Genomic DNA, 13,772 nt, shown 5'->3' with positions numbered 1-13,772 from the left:
GCAACCGCTTACCTTACTGAAGCCAGGTTTGGATAAGTTTTGGTTAATAGATTGCTAGAATGAAAATTGGGAATATTGAGTAGGATTTCTCTGATCACAAGAACAGATAAACAAGGAGGACAAGCTGTTCCCTCAAGCATCTGTTGCCACTGGCAGAAACCGAAAAGTGAACCGGTTAGTTTAGGAAAGCTGTTCCTGTGTTTTTATGCTCTTTTAATCAAATCTTTTCTTTTGGGGGGGAGGTGGGAAGAAAGTTGGAAGGAGGTACCAGATAGGTGTGATTTTTGACTTTCTCTTGGATGCATTTCTCTTATTGCCGGGGAAGGTTAATGATCTATGGGCATCACTATTGTCTGAGAGTGGATTGCCTTCTTAACAAGAAGGCGTTGTTTCAGAACCTCTCAGAGAAGTGATAATAAGACTCTTATTCCAGAAAGCATTGCTAGGAATCGCTGCTATTGCCAATTACTGCTCTCTCATCTTCCTTGTGCTTTTTTATTTTATTTCTGGAGGTGTTTTCAAAAGATTGTGGATAAATAGTCCCAAGATTATTTGGAAATCTTAGCCTGCATAAGTAATAACTCTTCAGAAGTCCAGTCTGTTCTTTGTTCCTCCCCCAGGCTAAAACCACATCTTTCCTTCCTCGTGCTTCCTAGAGTAAATATAAAAGAGCTACGTTTAACTCTTTGGTGCGCTCCAAGGGAGGATGGGGGCTTTCCCTAGTTTGTGTGAGATACTTGTATGCTAGATTTTACGAGTTGGTGGGCAGATCCATTTTCTCTGAAAGTTTAGCAGAACAAAAGCAAGTATTTCCTTCCCCTCTTCAATTGGAGAATGTGGGGTTGAGTTATTAGGGATGTGCCCTGGAATGTTCCACGTTGTTCCCATCCTGCTTTCTTCTTAGCAAACATTCATCTCCTGATGTTTCTTTCCCCCCCCGCAAGGTCATCTTTTCTACAAATTTGGAATCACAGAGTCTGACTGGTATAGAATCAAGCAGAGTATTGACTCCAAGTGTCGGACAGCGTGGCGGCGGAAACAACGAGGTCAGAGTCTTGCAGTGAAAAGCTTTTCACGGCGAACACCTGCTTCAACCTTTTATAGTGGCTCAGGTACAGATTTTGAAATACAGATTTTCTCATTAAAAACATATTTCACAGTATTTCGTATTGTCGTATTATGTTCTCATTACTCTCTCGAGACTGCTTGGCAGCGTGGGGTGGCGTCAGGTCCGATTTAGGGGAAAACTTGGAATGATTCCTGTTACTTCTCTGCAAGTAGCATTTAGCTCTAGATAGTATCCTCCGGAGAGTACAGAAATGGGCCAGAGGAATAGCCCTGCCACTAATAACTCAAAGGCTTTATCTTTCCTAAAGGGAAATATCTGTAGATTTCACTATATTTTAGAGCCTTTAAAAGGGTCATTCCCTCCACAGTTTCTCAGTCAGAGAATGGAATTGGAAGAGTGATAGGAAACTCCCAAGGATTAGCCTGAAAGCATAGGACATGTATGCCATTCCTTTCAGTGTTAGCTGCTACTAGTCCAGTGGAAAGACGGACCGGCCTTGTTCTAGTCCTGGTTCTGCCAGCTGGGCTTACGGCATCCACACTGGGCTGGGATCATTTCGGCCTTAAAAGTTCACAGTTTGGAATGTGCTACGCCCATGCCCTCCTATTCGTTTCTTTCCATTGTCTTGTCTTATGCCGTCGAGTCGTCTTCGACCCATAGCGACGTCAGGGTCACATCCTTCCAAAACGCCCCCCCTCCACCTGCAATCGTTCTGGTACTGTATCCATGGAATTTTCTTGGTAAAAATACAGAAGTGGTTTACCATTGCCTTCTTCCATAAAGTAAACTTGAGTCTTCTCCCTTGATTCTCTCCCATTCCGCTGCTGCCCAGCACAGGTGAGTTTTGACTGGTAGCAGAGTGCCTTCCACTCGCTAGCCACTGCCCAAGCTAAGAACGGAATGGATATGCCTCTGCCTGACACTCCCTCCTGTAGTCGAGACTGGTAGAGTACTGGGAACTCTCCAGGTGTGACCCTGAGAGGGTTCTTTGCATTAAACTCTGTGTAATGAGAAGCAGCATGGCATAGTGGATGGAGCACGGGGCTGGGAGTCAGAAAGACCTGGGTTCTAATCCCGGCTTCAACACTTGTCTGCTGTGTGACCTTGGACAAGCCGCTTTACTTTCCTCTGCCTCAGTTACCTCATCTGTAAAATGAGGATTAAGACTGTGAGCCCCATGTGGGATATGGTCTGAATCCAACTTGATTACTTTGTATCCACACCAGTGCCTAGAACCATGCCTGGCACATACTAAATTGTGAACAAAAGGTTTTACAAATTGTTTTTGGGAATCTGTTAAGGAATAAGAACATTTTACAAAATGTCTAGGGAAATTTTCTTAGTATAATAAAGCATTAAAATGTGGTGAATATAGTGCTTTAAATTTTTTGAGAAATCTCTTCTCATTCTAGATAATGATAATAATGATGGTATGTGTTAAGCACTTACTATGTGCCAAGCACTGTTCTAAGCGCTGGGGTAGATAAGGATAATCAGGTTGTCCCTCGTGGGGCTCACACTTTAAATCCCCATTTTACAGATGAGGTAACTGAGGGACAGAGAAGTTAAGTGACTTGCCCAAGGTCACCCAGAAGACAAGTGGTGGAGGCGGGATTAGAACCCATGTCCTCTGACGGCCGAGTCCGTGCTCTTCCCACTGAGATAGAAAACCACCCTATCACTGAAAAAAAAAAGGAAATAGGCAAGATGTAGATTGGGGATATTGGTTGTGGGGCACCTTTCACACCACACAGACAGCACTGTAAGTTGAGAGAGAACCAGAGCAACCGATGGCTCAGGACCTCCTCTCCTTGCTTAAAATCTCAGCAGGCTCATCATCCTTACCAAGAGCTTCGACATTCCACATTGGCATCTGATGGTGATAATTTAATTAACGATATGAGTCGCAGGTTGGCAGCTGATGCTTTGTAGAATTTCATCTTCCATAGTAGAAGGAGTGTTAAGGAGGTCAATGGAATGTTCTGCAGTTTCTTTTATGATTCTTGTCAAGCCTGTGATGGAGGTGGAGCTATCTATTCCATATTGGTGCTGTTGCAGTACGCGTGATTCCATATACAGCCATCAGAGATGGATGGAAGTCATAGCTTTGTTTTCTGTCTCCTTAGCTTTGGGGAAGCAGCGTAGCTCAGTGGAAAGAGCCTGGGCTTCGGAGTCAGAGGTCATGAGTTCGACTTCCGGCTCTGCCACTTGTCAGCTGTGTGACTGTGGGCAGGTCACTTCACTTCTCTGTGCCTCAGTTCCCTCATCTGTAAAATGGGGATTAACTGTGAGCCTCACGTGGGACGACCTGATTACCCTGTATCTCCCCCAGCGCTTAGAACAGTGCTCTGCACATAGTAAGCGCTAAACAAATACCAACATTATTAGCTGTGTATCAGTGCTTAGAACAGTGCTTGGCGCATAGTAAGCGCTTAAGTACCATTATTCTTATTATTATCTTTTCTGCCTTCGTATCTTGCTCCTTGTTATACACTCATTTTAGCCTGTTCGAATTTCCAGAGAAATTTCGGTAAGCATTTTCTTCTAGAAAATCTACTACATCTCCGTCTTCTCCATCTTCTAGACTGTAAGCCTGTTGTTGGGAAGGGATTGTCTCTAATTATAGTATTTGTTAAGCACTGTTCTAAGCTCTGGGGTAGATACAGGGTAATCAGGTTGTCCCACGTGGGGCTCACGGTCTTCATCCCCATTTTACAGGTGAGGTAACTGAGGCACAGAGAGGTTAAGTGACTTGCCCAAGATCACACAACAGACAAGTGGCGGTATTTGTTGCTGAATTGTACTTTTCAACCGATTAGTATAGTGCTCTGCGCCCAGTAAGCTCTCCATAAATACGATTGAATGAATGAATGAATAAGCATTTCTTTTTTTCAACATTGTGAAGATTGGCAAGATGTTAATTGTGCCTTTCTTGGCGTCTTGCATGTAGCGTTTTGATTTCAGGGTCAATCAATCGTATTTATTGAGTGCTTACTGTGTGCAGAGCAGTGTACTAAGAGCTTGAGTACCCGTCATTCTAGTCCTGGTGTTGCCTGTTAGCAGTGTCTGTGGTAAATCCTTCGTGGTAGCGATAGCGACATCCAGTCATTGATCGTATTAGTGAAGGCAGATGGGGTTTCTAACTTTGTTGTACTGCTGTGACATAGTGGGAAGTTTCTTGCATGTTCATTCAATAGTATTTATTCATTCAATAGTATTTATTGAGCGCTTACTATGTGCAGAGCACTGTCCTAAGTGCTTGGAATGTACAAACCGTAACAGATAGAGACAGTCCCTGCCCTTTGACGGGCTTACAGGCTAATCGGGGGAGACGGACAGACAAGTACAATAGCAATAAATAGAATCGAGGGGATGAACATCTCATTAAAACAATAGCAAACAAATAGAATCAAGGCGATGTACATTTCATTAACAAAATAAATAGGGTAATGAAAAAATATACAGTTGAGCGGACTAATGTGTGTGTTCATTCTCCAAGAATTTGACTTTTAGCTGTTGTGGATGCAGCTGTGAAATGCATTTGCTTTATCAAAACCTCTAATGAGCAATATCACATTTACATTTAACAGGTGAATTTTAATAAGCGTGATTCATTTCCTAAAATGTTTTATGTCCCTAGAGAAACCTAGAACCTTAATATCCTAATAGGAAAATCTGCATTGGCGCATAGGTTTAAGTTTCAAAGAAGAATAAAATGAAAAATATTGACCTTGGAAATGTTCCCATAGGGTATTTCAGCCTCATATCAAAGGCAGAGTTATAGCACATTGGTATATTGAAAACAAGGTCGTGGACTTCAGCCCGTAGAAGAGGAAGCACGTTTATTTACTTGCATCAAACACTGGATTGCATGTTAACACTTAACCTCTATATTTTAGGGTGGCAATGCCAAAATATGCTTCTACTGAAAAAATTTAATTGTTAAACTGCATATTAAATTGAAAAAAAATCTAAAAATTACAAACCACTTTAATTATAACCGTAAGTTCTTTTGTTGATAGCATTTTTCTGTAAAGACTCATTGTGATCATCTAGTATTATGCAAAGTTCGGGAGTATTTTTTATTTTATGTACTCAACCTTCCTCTTCTCAAGCAAAGCAGGACTTGATTCCCAGTATTTTTTGAGTAAGGATTGAGAAAGCGATGAGCTGATAAACACGCTTGGTTTAAAGATTTAGAACATTAGAGCGTAGCATAAGGCGTGCTACTGCTTGGTCAGCCTGGACCAGCCAGCCTAGGATTTTGTATCCGTCACTGGCAGTAGATATTTGCACTTTTTTCACCACGTTTTTGTGAATGAGCTATTTTATAATGATATTTATAGTTGAGAGTTAACTTTCCTCTTTTGAGTTGGGCTCTGCAATGCTATATATGGCTAAATTGCTCTCTGATGATAAATTGGATGATAAGGGAGGCTGGTTATCTCTCTTAGGTGATTGATCGGCAGGGGCACCATAGTGTGATACACCGTGGCCCCCTGCTGATAATCAACCCAATAAAGTGCTTAGTACAGTGCTTTGCAAACAGAAAGCGCTCAGTAAATACAGTTGAAGGAATGAATGAAATGCCAGCCACCATGTTGTTTCTGCCACCACTTTCAATCCGTTCCCTCTATTTCCAGACTTCTGCTGCCTCTGTGAAGTTTCATACAGCCAACCTAGACCATTCTACTTCTTTTCTTGCCTTGCTTCTGCTTGGGTGACCCTGTCACCGCCCCTGAAGAGCAGCATGGAACTTGGCAATGGCAGCCCAAATTTGAAAGCAGTAGTGACAGTTGTCATCATAGTCGGCTTGTGCTTGTGTCCTTCCACCAGAGGCAGTGGCCAAAATAGGGTGTCAATGCTCAATTCGGTGCATTTTTCCAGAAAATTGCTTAGTCGTATCACTGTCGGGCATTAGTCTCCAAATGGTCTGAATTTGTTGATGCAACTTCACAACTGCTTAGCTCAAAATCAAGAGAATTTCAAGTAGGTGTTAGTGCCGGGGAGGAAAGAAGAATGGAGATGAGTACAGGGTGCAAAATGGGGAAGAAAAATGCTGGGAACGCGAAAGAGTGGATAGAAAGGAAGGAATTAATTTCTTTGTAGTGTTTAGCTTAATCTTGGGGCAGGGTTTACGGATACTGGTAGTGGCTGAAATAGTGCAGGATGTATCCAGTCAATCAATCTAGGTTAAATGTATTTAAGCCATAACGTGGGGTATACCTCCAGGCTGCTTAGTGCCCTTACTTGATTCCAAGAAAATAAAGCAATAAGCCAAGGAACGCTAAATGAAATTCAGTTTCTTATAGGAAATAATATAAAGTGTATATGCTTTCCCAAAATCCAAAAAATGGATCCAAGCAATATGAATATATTTTTTTCAATCAATCGTATTTGTTGAGCATTTACTGTGTGCATAGTACTTTGTAAAAAGCACATGGGAGAGTACAACACATTAATAAAATAGTCGCGTTCCTGCTCACAATGAGCTGACAGTCTAGAGGGGAGGCAGACATTACTATGAAAAAATGACTAACGGATATGTACATAAGCGTTGTGGATCTGTAGCGGTGAATAAAGGGAGCAAGTCAGTGTGACGTAGAAGGGAGTGGGAGAAAAAGAAATGAGGGCTTAGTCAGGGAAGTCCTCTTGAAGAAGAAGTGCCTTCAATAAGGTTTTCAAGGTGGGGAGAGTAATTGTCTGTTGAAAATGAAAGGGGACGGGGGGGGTGCTCCAGGCCAGAGTCAAGACATAGCTGAGAGATTTGGTGGCATGGTAGACTGGCACTGTTCATTCATTCAGTTGTATTTATTGAGCACTTACTATGTGCAGAGCACTGTACTAAACGCTTGGGAGAGCACACTACAACAATAAGCAGACATGTTGCCTGCCCACTACGAGCCTACAGTCTACAGAAGGGGAGACAAGCGTTAATATAAATAAATAAATTACTGGTATGTACATAAGTGCTGTGGGAGCGGGATAGGGGATGAACAGAGAGTAAGTCAGGGTGACATAGAAGGGAGTGGGAGAAGAAGAAAGGGGGGTTTTAGTCAGGGGTGGCTTCTTGGAGGAGATGTGCCCTCAAGAGAGTAATTATCTAGGGGAGAGTAATTATCTGTCGGATTTGAGGAGGGAAGGCATTCCAGGCCATAGGCCGGACATGGATGAGGGGGTGGTGGTGAGATAGACGAGATCGAGGCACAATAAGAAGCATGCACTAGAGGAGCGAAGTGGGCAGGCTGGGTGGTAGGAGAATAGCGAGGAGAGGTAGGAGGAGGCAAAGTTACTGAGTGTTTTAAAGCCAACGGTCAGGAGTTTCTCTTTGTTGTGGAGGTGGATGGGCAACCCGTGGAGGTTCTTGAGGAGCGGGGAAACACGGACTGTACCTTTTCGTAGAAAAACGATCCGTGTAGCAGAGTGAAGTACGGACCGGAGTGGGGAGAGAGAGGAGACGGGGAGGTCAGCAAGGAGGCTGATGCTGTAATCAAGGCAGGATAGGATAAATGCTTGGATTAACGTGGTAACGGTTGACAGTGATTGAAGATCAATATAATCGTATGCTCAAATAGCAAAATTAATACAGACCAATAAGAAAATCATTTGAATTAGATTATTCAGTGTAGTTTTGTAAATGCAGCATTCTACTTTTGAAAGTGCTCCTTTCACTTCCTATTCAGCCTAAAGTCACATTGTGCTGACAGAATCATTAGCTGTGTTAACTAGATCTGCCGTATTGAAAAAAGCCGTAATAGTTTTGTTCAAGTCGGTCAGAAAACTGAATTGGACTTTCCGAGCGTTTAGTACAGTGCTCGGCATCTAGTAAGTGCTCAGTAAATATTATTGAATGAATGATTGAAAACTTGAGTGGGGGAAGGGAGTACTTCATCCAAGGCATACTTTGCAGTGAGTTAAATTTGAAGTAGTACTGTCTTTTTAATATAGTGGCTCTACTGTGAAAGAGTGCTAAAAGAACAACTTCATAACTATGATTGCTCTTCATGGTACTCGTTTTATCTAAGACCAGGCTGGGTAGTCATATTTCCTTTTGGAGATACATGATTGCTCTTCATGGTATTTGTTTTATTTAAGACCAGACTGGATAGTCATATTTCCTTTTGGAGATAGTCAGTACTCCTATAATACGTGTTTTTTGCCACGATCAATTTTATGTTAAGGAAAATTTGTGTTTCAGTACAAGCCCTGGAGGGACTGTGCTTGCCTGCATACAACAATGCATTCCATTTTGTCCATTGTCAGGAGAATGTTCCTTAACAGCATTCTATCCAAAACGTGTATTAAAAATGTTAGAGGAGAACTGAGTATAATCTTACATTTGGAGTTCTATATGTGCTTGGTAATGTCTAGCAACAAAGACACAGCATTATCCCCATTTACAACGGTGAATATCAGATTGGGGATATCATAATTCAACAGTGGTTTCGATGCCAAGTAGGTAGGTGGTAATCTCGGACAGTATTTTTTAATGGTATTCTAGGGTACTTTTGTCTTCCAGACCACAAGATCGGGCCCCATGATAGATATAGAAAACAGAAAAAAAAACTTTAGCTAAGAATAATGGCCCATTTACTTTCTATGAGCAATTTTGGTATGGAAAATAACCATTTTTTTTAAGTATATGTTTCCTTTCATTCAATTCTGAAATGTAACTAGTGACATTCTAGAAGAAGAGTTGGGAAAAAAATCCAGTTTGTATCATAGAACATCCATTTAAATTAAATTCATAATGCAGTTAATAAATAACAGTATTTCAGGCTCTCCCCAATCTTTGCTTCTTGTCTTGAAACATTAGAAGTTTCTTCAGTCTAATGGTAAAATTAAATTTTATAATTTCAGATGTTCTAATTTAATCAACAACTAAGTTTTTCTTAGGTGATTTACTATTCAATAGCCCATTGGTTGAAATGCCTTTAAAAATAGTTTTATATAGTCAATTTCTGGAAGGTAAGTGGTGACTTTTATGTTTTTGTTGTTTCCTTCCATGCATCATTTTTACTTATGTTGCTTTGGTTGCTTTTGTGTTCTTGAGAGCACATATTAGTAACTTGAAGCCAATGTTACATATACAGTGCTATTGCCAGAATTGTTCTTCGATCTATTTCACTGTCTGTCTTAGTTTGTTTTCTGAAAGATGTATTGATCTTCTTAATCCATTTTTAACCTTTTTGTTTTGTGACTTTTGGACTTTGAATGGCACAGAGCCTGAAACTTTTTTCCTCTAGCCACAGTATTTGTTGCTAGTTATTTATTTTTGTATTCATCTTTTGTGCTTTCATTCTAATGGGGTTTTTCATGCTTTTATTGTTTTACCTTTCCTAATGCATCTTTCACCAGCTCTCCATCCCTTTCCCTCACCCATCACTGTTTCTCTCCCCCAACCTCTACTCCTAGATTGTGAGCCTCTTGGGGTCCAGGGATCATTCCCAAACTTGTTGTGTTTCTCAGTCCTTAGAAGAGTGCTTTGCACACAGTAGGAACTTAATGAATATTACTACTACTAGGTAGCAGAATTTAACAGGGTATCTCCATACTGGGGAATTGGGGAAGCAGCGTGGCTCAGTGGAAAGAGCCTGGGCTTCGGAGTCAGAGGTCGTGAGTTTGGCTCCCGTCTCTGCCACTTGTCAGCTGTGTGACTGTGGGCAGGTCACTTCACTTCTCTGTGCCTCAGTTACCTCATCTGTAAAATGGGGATTAACTATGAGCCTCACGTGGGACGACCTGATTACCCTGTATCTCCCTCAGCGCTTAGAACAGTGCTCAGCACATAGTAAGCGCTTAACAAATACCAACATTATTATACTGGGCTGAGTGTAAGGATTCCTTAGTGCAAGCTCTCACTTGACCTCAGTCAAACTTATAAGATTCCAAAGGACAGTCATCAGCATATAACACCAAGCAGCATGGCTTAATGGAAGGAGCACGGGCTCGGGAGTCAGAGGTCGCGGGTTCTAATCCCGGATCCGCCACTTGTCAGCTGTGTGACTTTGGGCAAGTCACTTAACTCCTCTGTGCCTCGGTTACCTCATCTGTAAAATGGGGATTGAGACTGTGAGCCCCATGTAGGACAACCTGTTTACCTTGTATCTACCCCAGTGCTTAGAACAGTGCTTTGTACATGGTAATTGCTTAACAAGTACCATCATTATTATATCAAGTATATCAAGTTAGAAAAGTCTTTTAGAGCGTCTATGTCAGAAAAAAGTAGGTAAAAGGATGTTACATACTTAATGTGGCATACATTTCTTACTATAAATCTTTAAAAGTTTGTCCTCATAAATTATGGATACTTTTATAATCCTTTTAATATGATGGAAAATCCCCTTTTTTTCAAGAAAGAATGTTCTGCTACCTATTTGGCCTCTGGTCCTTTCAGTCTTATTTTCTTTCTGAGCCGTACTTCATTGATTATTTTTCTTTCCATTGCCTTTATAGTTTTCGATACTCAGTTTTAGCAGTTGCCTCAGATGGTTGAACGTTTAGGTGTTTCTACTGTGCCACATAAGGAGCACCTCTCACTCTGAAGTGATGCCGTCACAAGTGAAAATGAGCAAAATTGGAGAACTGAGGCTAGAACAAACTCTGTCTGAAGTATTATTTGAAACATAACCCATGCATGTCTGCATACAATCCAGAACAATATGTTATTTAAAAATAAAATTAGCACTTCCAACTTTCAGAAATCAATCTCTTGAGTCTAGTAGATTAAACCACACATACAATAGCAAGCCAGTGCTATTGGTTTGGGAAGTGGGAAGACAAGATTATAACTTCCATTTTTCTCAAGGTGTCATTGGCTCTATCTTTATACTGTAGCTAACAGATGAAGGGGATTAATCAATCATCTTCAATTTTAATTATAAATCCCTTCTATCGAGCTTTCCATTCAAGGATTTAAATTTACATATCAGGTTGGAAAGATGAGCGGGGATTGAAGTGGACGAAGTCATGAAGGCCGTGTGGAGTACGAACAGAGAATTGTTCATAAAATCCCTCAAAAGCAGATTGAGAGAGCAGATTGAAGCTCAGCAGTGGTAGGTCCAATAAAAATAAAAAGCAGAGCTTTTTCACCTAGCGGGTGTTAAGCATTATGGACTTGGTTAGCTCTGGAACATGTTCAGAAAATAATAGGTTCAAGAAAACCGGGTGAATTGAAGCGCGAGAGATCCAAAATGGACTACTTTAGTGGATGGATACTTTACAGTATCAGAGAGGGATACTGAAGACCCTTTGTGGGTTAAAGAGGTATATGAAACATATGTTCCCATGGGTTAAAGCTAGGGCTATCAACTGGTGCATCCAAAAACAATGAAGGTCAGCGAAAGCCATTTGCCTGCAGTGTCACCTTAGGCAAGTCATTAACTCCACAGTGCCTCAGTTTCCTCATCTGTGAAATGAGCATTAGATCCTCTCTTCTACTTAGACTGTGAGCTCCGTGTGAGACCAGATCTGTGTCCCACATGATTATCTTGTATCTACTCCAGTGCTTAGTACAGTGCTTGGTACATAGTTAAGCCCTTAACAAATACAATTATTAGCCTTATTATTACTATGCAAGCCATCATACTGTTTTTCCAGAGATCCCTTATTGCCTAAATTGTAGACAAGATAGTGGTTTTGATCAATCTGTTGTATTTATTGAGCGCTTACTATGTGCAGAGCACTGTACTTACCAATAATATGAATAATAGATGGGCCACTGATCTTACCCATTATGCAAATCTTGAAAGATAATTTCATTTAAATTATATGATGTAAGGCAAAGAAATGTAAAAAAAAAAATCAAGTGAAGCTGGATAATTAGTTTCTTTTTATTCTTCTTGACTGATATTTTGCGGGCTTCCGTATGTATTGTATTGCGGTATGAGTAACATTGTATTGGTAGGACAGGGGAGGAAGAAGAATATTGGAACCCAACTAATTTGTGGTAAGAAGGTGAGCTGTGAGTCTTAACAGTTCTTCAGTACTAGTGAAATACTACATTATTTTCATGCAGGTATTGTTCAAATGAAATAGTTATTGACCCACCCTCAACCCCTCCAGGCTTAGGTATATATATCGGTAATTCATATTAATTTCTGTTTCCCCTCTCTAGACTGTAAAAAAAGTAATTGTGGGCTGGGAATGTGTCTACCAACACTGTTATACTGTAATTGCCCAAGTGCTTAGTACAGGGCTCTGCACACCGTAAGCACACAATAAATGTGATTGATTAATAGTGACTTTTGATATCTACTCCTGATTGGCCCTTAAGATATTATGTACTCTTCAGTCAATCAGTGGTATTGGAGGGCTTACTACTTACAGGACACTTTACTAAGCATTTGGGAGAGTACAACAAAATCAGCAGACTTGTAATTACCCTGTTTCCTTCCATTTGTTGAATAATACTGATTTATTTCAGTAAATAGATGTAGATATTAAAAATGCCCAAGGATTTTTAACCTCTCTTTTTTTGTATTTAACAAATCAATGTATGTTTGTGGTTTAGTGTTATAATGCAGATTGTAGTGCACACCCTAATATCCAAGGCTGAATACATGCACATAACTACTTATCCCGATACCACGTGCATCGTATCCTGACACTCGTGCATTGCCAGGAGAACATTACCTAATTCTGCTGTAACAATCTAGCCAAATCATATAAAGAAACACGAGTTGTGGCTGAACTGAGTGTATTTTGTTATCTTCCACTTACTAACCTTTGACCCTGCACACTGTGGATTTGGGGCCTCCAACAGTTTTTCATTATGTCCTGAATAAGTACAAATATCTTATTTTGGAATTTAAATTTCCTTGCCAGATCAACTTTTAAAAGATTTCTCTTCAACTTCCAAACTAGTCAGCTACATCATTTAAACATTTGCAGATTGTTTGCTCTCCCTCCAATATCTGAACCTTTGCTTCGGTTGTCTATCATTTTGAGTCCCCCTCTTTTTAATTTTCCTTTTCCTTCGCCTCTTAAAACTCCCCCCAAAATCTAAAAAAGACCCAACCATTCAATAAAAGTCTCACTACCAGGAAAGGCAGCAAATACTTAGACAAATATTCATTCAATAGTATTTATTGAGTGCTTACTATGTGCAGAGCACTGTACTAAGCGCTTGGGATGAACAAGTCGGCAACAGATAGAGACAGTCCCTGCCGTTTGACGGGCTTACAGTCTAATCGGGGGAGACGGACAGACAAGAACAATGGCACTAAACAGCGTCAAGGGGAAGAACATCTCGTAAAAACCGATGGCAACTAAATAGAATCAAGGCGATGTACAATTCATTAACAAAATAAATAGGGTAACGAAAATATATACAGTTGAGCGGACGGGTACAGTGCTGTGGGGATGGGAAGGGAGAGGTGGAGGAGCAGAGGGAAAAGGGGAAAATGAGGCTTTAGCTGCGGAGAGGTAAAGGGGGGATGGCAGAGGGAGTAGAGGGGGAAGAGGAGCTCAGTCTGGGAAGGCCTCTTGGAGGAGGTGATTTTTAAGTAAGGTTTTGAAGAGGGAAAGAGAATCAGTTTGGCGGAGGTGAGGAGGGAGGGCGTTCCAGGACCGCGGGAGGACGTGACCCAGGGGTCGACGGCGGGATAGGCGAGACCGAGGGACGGCGAGGAGGTGGGCGGCAGAGGAGCGGAGCGTGCGGGGTGGGCGGTAGAAAGAGAGAAGGGAGGAGAGGTAGGAAGGG

The 13,772-nt window shown here is 41.2% G+C and overlaps 1 protein-coding gene and 1 non-coding gene across 5 annotated transcripts in view; one reads left to right on the top strand and one right to left on the bottom strand.

Annotated features, from left to right (window-relative positions):
• Positions 1-13,772, top strand: part of LOC100076573 (BTG3 associated nuclear protein) — a 207,415-nt gene that overhangs the window by 104,427 nt on the left and 89,216 nt on the right. For all 4 annotated transcript variants that reach the window (XM_029076241.2, XM_029076242.2, XM_007672742.3 and 1 more), the window contains one exon: positions 945-1,112. In XM_029076241.2, coding sequence (XP_028932074.1) covers positions 945-1,112 — 168 coding nt within the window. The remainder of the gene's footprint in view (positions 1-944; positions 1,113-13,772) is intronic.
• On the bottom strand, positions 1,917-2,054 carry LOC114815235. Its single transcript, XR_003763001.1, has one exon. It is a non-coding gene; the product is annotated as a small nucleolar RNA SNORA7 (small nucleolar RNA).

This window comes from Ornithorhynchus anatinus, chromosome 11, assembly GCF_004115215.2.
Source record: "Ornithorhynchus anatinus isolate Pmale09 chromosome 11, mOrnAna1.pri.v4, whole genome shotgun sequence".
NCBI classification, from domain to species: Eukaryota; Metazoa; Chordata; class Mammalia; order Monotremata; family Ornithorhynchidae; genus Ornithorhynchus; species Ornithorhynchus anatinus.
The sequence above is the reverse complement of the archived record's forward strand: the minus strand, read 5'-3'. Positions and strand labels throughout refer to the sequence as shown.